At 42.1% G+C, this 6,279-nt stretch overlaps 1 protein-coding gene across 1 annotated transcript in view; it reads left to right on the top strand.

Moving 5' to 3' along the window:
- The first annotated feature begins 318 nt into the window (after nucleotides 1-318).
- slc7a5 (solute carrier family 7 member 5) overlaps nucleotides 319-6,279 on the top strand; it is an 18,903-nt gene continuing 12,942 nt past the window's right edge. Inside the window, exons 1-2 of the mRNA XM_053505568.1 lie at nucleotides 319-975; nucleotides 4,014-4,139. Coding sequence (XP_053361543.1) covers nucleotides 444-975; nucleotides 4,014-4,139 — 658 coding nt within the window. The 5' untranslated portion in view covers nucleotides 319-443. The remainder of the gene's footprint in view (nucleotides 976-4,013; nucleotides 4,140-6,279) is intronic.

Here is a 6,279-nt window from a genome sequence, read left to right as displayed (position 1 = left end):
ATAATAATAATAATATTAACACTGATTACATCAAAGCTTTAACTTTTTAACTATTTCTATAAATACTTAAACTGCTAGGGTACTAAGGCCAGTTAGAAATAAACGAGGAAGTGGAGAATTTTTTTTTTTTTTTTTGGGAGATGGGGAATGTTGCAATACCAGAAGGTAGTATCAAACAAAGAGAGGTGCAATGACATGGGTCTGGCCGCTAGAGGGAGCAGAATGGGGGACTGTATTCCTGCACCATGTGTTCCAGTGTCCGCCATATACAGTGGGTGATGAAGGGGAGTTGCGCTTCCTGTATTCACCATAGAGGGCGCGCTATAAAATAAAGGCACGAGGAAGCGAGGCAGTGCGCGCTTTAAGGCTTTTCCTCGTCGAGGCGCAGCTTCATTCAGATCCACGCTGCGGTGAGTCACACTGACACACACCGACACACGGCCATGTCGAGTCTGAAGAAGAGGGGCTCGGGGCACCGCGAGGAGGAGGAGGAGGACCGGCAGGCGGCCGAGAAGATGCTGGGTGTCTCCGGGGGTCCGGCGGCGGGGGGAGAGGGAGAGGAGACGGTGGTACTGCAGCGCACCATCACGCTGGTGAACGGCGTGGCCATCATCGTGGGCACCATCATCGGCTCGGGGATCTTCGTGACTCCGACCGGGGTGGTGAAGGAGGCCGGCTCGGTGGGTCTGTCGCTGGTGGTGTGGGCGGTGTGCGGCGTGTTCTCCACCGTCGGGGCGCTGTGCTACGCCGAGCTCGGGACCACCATCACCAAGTCCGGCGGGGACTACGCCTACATCCTGGAGGTCTACGGCTCGCTGCCCGCCTTCCTCAAGCTCTGGATCGAGCTGCTGATCATCAGACCCTCCTCTCAGTACATCGTCGCCTACGTGTTCGCCACCTACCTGCTCAAGCCGCTCTTCCCCTTCTGTCCGGTACCGGAGACCGGAGCCAAGCTCGTGGCGTGCCTGTGCATCAGTGAGTATACACACACACTCACACACACACACACACACACGCACACACACACAGTCACCTGGCTGACCTCCCCTCGATCTCTCTCTCAACACACACACACACACATATCATATTCTGCTTATCTTATATCTTCGTTTCAAACGTGTGTGTGTGTGTGTGTGTGTGTACACCCCCCCCCCGCCACACACACACACTGTATGACGCAATAAGGAATAAAAGTGTCTCACACGTGGACTGCGCGGATGAAGACCTAAGTGTGTGTGTGTGTGTGTGTGTGCGCGCGTGCGCGAGGTGAAAACCCGTCGCGCGGTTTCATCATCCATCCGATCGGCGCGTGGAAGAGGAAACGGCTCGTGCGCGCGCTCGACCAGCGCGCGGGGATGTGACTAGGTATGTGAGGTGCCGTCGCGCGCAGGAAATGTGGGCCAAACCTGCCGCCGTGTGTGTGTGTGTGTGTGTGTGTGTTGTTTACTGATGTTTTGCTGAATAAATAAGTTATTTACCTGTTTGAGTTCAGCTCGGTTTTTATTCCTACAGCGATTTTAACTAATAATATAATTAACTTATTTACATGTTTATTGACTTTTCTGACTTGCTTATTTATTACTATTCGTCTACTGATTTATTAACATATTTTATTATTTATTCTTCGATTTTTATTTATGTACTTGTTTACTTATTTGTTTGTGTTTACTCTGTGGCCGTGGGGGCTCAGTGGTACAGTAGGGTTCGAGCCCCGCCCGAGCCCCGCCCACGGGGTGCAGCTCCGGTCCCAAACCCAGGTCAGGAAGGTGGTCCGGTGTAGAACCCGTGCCGAGTTGTTGTGCGGATCGGATCGACGCGAGACCAAAAGACTGACGACGGCTCGAGCTTCTACTGTCTGTGTTTCCATAAACCATCAGGAAACATCAGCATTAATGATACGAACGAGTCCGATTTAAGCAGATATCGACTTTAATAGCGACTTTAATATCGACTTTCATCTGCAACTTTAGGACACAACAATGTTTGAGGAAAACATATATTATTATTATTATTATTATTATTAACTGTAGAAGTATGGTTAGTGCATGTCCATATCCATTTGATATCTTTGTCATTAAAACTACTACGCTTAAAAAATAGTTTAAACTGAAGCACTTTAAATATGTCATTAAATATCAGGTTATAGAGTAAATATTTTTCGTATCTAAATACAAATATAATGTACAGTATATTTATAGTATAAACTATTTACAGTGTGAAGTCCTTCTGAATGTTTATTATACGTTAATAAGACAGTAATGTTAGAGACACAGCTGACCGTTACGCTATTAATCAATTAATTAATCTATATTCAGGTCTTTCTAATCAGACCAGTAAACATCCTGAGGATGTGACCAGCGGCGTCTAACACACGCGTATCAAATGTCACACACTCACTCAGCTACTGTAGATGATGATGATGATGATGATGATGAAGTGAAATATAAATTTTTGTTGTAATGATGAACGTGGACACAGTGAGGGTGAGAGAGCTGAGAGTTTCTGTTCTAAACAAGCGTTAATGTGTCACAAACTTCTGTTCATTATATTAGAGAGTGTGTGTGTGTGTGTGTGTGTGTGTGAGTACAGTTAGTGAAGTGAAGGAACCGTTTAGTTCAAACCAGTAATACAAAGTGGTTTAGCAGGTCAGGATTAGATGAGGATTAAACACACACACACACACACACACACACACACACACACACACCCAAACACTTTATTATAATGAACTGAGACTGGAGGAGAACAATGAAGTGTGTGAGAGAGAGAGAGAGTTGTTAAACTAATCCTCACAAAAAGCAATCATGTGATAAAGACTGAGACGAGACGAGAGAGAGAAATAAGTAATAAAATAAGAGAAATGAAGTTGAGAGATGAAGGTGTGACCTGGTCATGGGTGGAGGAGTAGACAGACAGACAGACAGACAGACAGACAGACTGTAACAGTTTCTGACTGGAGGTAAAAAGCGTTCTCAGTTTTTAATGCCCCCCCCTCGTTACCCACAATCCCCTGCTGTGTGTGTGTAGCTGCATTATCCCCCCTGACCTGTTTTACACAACGCCACACTCGAGCCGGAGCAGCCCCGGTGCATTGTGGGTCGGCTCGGAGCGGCTCATCGGAGAGGGGCCCCTCACTCATAACAGAGAGAGTCAGAGAGACCACTGTGTGTGTGTGTGTGTGTGTGTGTGTGTGTTTGATTGTACAAGAGTGTGTAAGAGAGAAGGTGTGTTTGTACAAGAATGTGTGTGTGGGTGCTTATGCATGCATATGTGTGCAACCATGTATGAGAGAGTGGGTTTGAAGAGAATGTGTGTGTGTGTGTGTGTGTGTGTGTGTTAGCGTTTAGTGCTGCATATTTAATAGAGATCTGTTCAGTTATTTAATCTTAAAAGGCTGCAGTTATTACAGGTCACACGCACACACACACACACACAGTTTCTCTCTCACACACACACACACACATGCGCGCAGGTTAGTTGTCCTCTGATGGTGATTATGTACGGGGGGGGGATGAGTGTGTGGACGGTGTAGGGCTGCTTGTGATGACACTGACATTATGGGATGGATGGCCGTACAGTCTGATGGACTGATTAATGAATCGAGTGATCACGTGATGTTGTTGCACATTAAAGACAACTAAAAGGTTCAAAAGTTTGCGTACGCGTCTCCATGGAAACCCTGCAGCTGTCATTTCAGTGTCTTAGACATGTTGAGATGATCTAACAGCCGGTGAGGTCTCCATGGAAACGGGTTTCATCATCAGTAGAGTGATGTGTTGGAGCGCGGCGGGCCGAGTTCGGGTTCCGACCCCCTTCTGCTCCGTTATCAGGCTGCGTTTGTACGAGATCAGATTCCGAGGACATCAGACACCGCACAGCGTGACTGACTTCACTGAGATGTGTGTGTGTGTGTGTGTGTGTGTGTGTGTGTGTGTGTGTGTGTGTGCATAAGGGAATTTCTTTGTGATTGTAAGTTGACACCATCCCATAATATCTCTCTCTCTCTCTCTCAGTGTTGTTGACGGCGGTGAACTGCTACAGCGTCCGCGCCGCCACCCGGGTCCAGGACGCCTTCGCTGCAGCCAAACTCCTCGCTCTGGGACTCATCATCATTATCGGCTTTGTGCAGATTGGAAAAGGTTAGACACACACACACACACACACACAGAAATTGAATCAGTTTAGAAAGTATTTTAAGATCATTATTTAGATAAACAGGCCGTCCAAAATTAAATTCTGGGTCACACCATGGGTGGGGGGGGGCAGGGTAGGGGTGTTGTTTATGGGGGGGCCTGTTAGCCCACACCCACCACACCCAGGAAATACATACTGATATTTAAATAAAGAGCCCCAGAGTATCAGCTCTCACTCCTCATCTGAAATCAAAATGCAGAAAAAGTTTAAGAAATAATATAGAAAGTTTAATATAAAATAATATATAACAATATATTGCATAGTTCTATATAATATAATATAATATAATATAATATAATATAATGTAAAATAAACCATTTAATTCCATTTTCCCCCAAAAAGCTTAACATTTATGTCAATTAATATTGTTATTTAATTTTTTTATTAAAATAAATTCTGTAAATGTATTTCCTATGATTAATAGAAACATCCACACACACACATACACAAACACACACACACACACACACATCAGTGGTTTGATGATTTTGTCACGGGTTGTACTTTAATTATAATAGTAATAATATTATTTACAATAATAATAATAGCATAATATATTTTTATTAAGAATATAATAAAGGTTATATTTAACTTCAGTAATATTTAAAATATATATAGATTTATAATAGATACCAGAAATAGTAGATTCTGTGAGTGATGATGTCAGTGAAGTCAGGCTCCGCCCTCGTGACCTCTCGCGCTGTTCCTCCATGACGTACAGAACGGTCCCTCATTAGAATGTTCACCAGAACAGAACACAGTTCCACTTCCTCTGTTCTTGTTCCCGCCCCCGTGTCAATCAACCTTCTCACGTGTCGTGTAGCGTGTTCAGGTTCTCAAGAATCACCGGTTCAGTGGTTCCGACCGGTGCAGATAAACCACGCGGTTCAAAACAACCTGAGACTGAGACTCGAGAGTGAGGGAACAATTACACAAAGAAGGAGAGAAAGAAACTGTGAAAAAAAGAGAAAGAGGGAAAGAAAGATTATATTATACAAGAGAGAGAGAGAGAGAAAATGTAAAAGGAAAAAGAACAAGGAATAAAAAGAGAGAAAAAAGTAAAATAGATAGAAAAATTTAAAAGTAAGAAAAGAAAAGTAGAAAATGTAAAGGAGGAAAAAAACTATAAAAAAGGTAAAAATGGGAAAAGAATTATAAAAGTATGTAAAAAATATAGAAAGGAAAGAAAGTGTAAAAGAGAAAAATAGAAAAAAGAACACGGAAACAAGGGAAAGAAAGAAAAAATGTAAAAGGTAAAAAAAATTAAGAAATAAAAAAAGAAGAAATATGAAAAAAAGAAAAGAAATTGAAAATATAAAAGGTAAAAAATAAAGAAAATGTAAATATAAGAAAGAAAAAAGCCAGAGAATATAAAAGTGAAAAATAAAAAAGAAGAAAATATATAATGAAGAAAGAATGTATAAAAAGAAAGTGTAAAGAAAAGAATGAAAGAGGAAGAAGAGAAGATCTCTCTGACATCCAGTCCTCCTCCAGATGTTTATCCACCTACTCTGATTGGCTCGTCACTAAACATGTGATAAAACCTCTAACCAATCACAGAGGGGACTGAGTTCTGCACCGGTCGTTTGAGTTTACTGAAACCTCACGTAACACACTTCTCACACGCCGGAGGAAACAACATCTGGCTAAAAACGTTTCTCACGTGAATACACGAGAAAGTGACCATTTCAGCAGTCAAGCAAAGAAAACACACAGTGTGATGAGAACTCTCAGGATTGAGACTAAACAGCTGTGTGTTACTGAGACTCATCACATATCAACAGGACGACACACTTTTAATTGTATTAAATGTTTTAACTTTAATACGTTAGCTTATACATTCCGAGCTTTATTTTTTATGTATGATGTAAAAAATAGAAAACACAAGTTTTGACAGAATGGTATTTGGTAACATGAAAGTTTAAATGAAAAAAAAAAAGTAAAACAAAAATCGCTGTGTTAAATATTTTAATATTTTCCACTGCAGAATAATAAAAATACTCTTGTTTTTGTTTCCTTTTTTCAGATAATACTTAGACTCTAAGATCCAGAAACAACATTCAGAAACAATGAGTCACTGTTTTA

Source organism: Clarias gariepinus, chromosome 10, assembly GCF_024256425.1.
Source record: "Clarias gariepinus isolate MV-2021 ecotype Netherlands chromosome 10, CGAR_prim_01v2, whole genome shotgun sequence".
Classification (NCBI taxonomy): domain Eukaryota; kingdom Metazoa; phylum Chordata; class Actinopteri; order Siluriformes; family Clariidae; genus Clarias; species Clarias gariepinus.
This window is presented reverse-complemented; position numbering and strand designations above follow the sequence as displayed.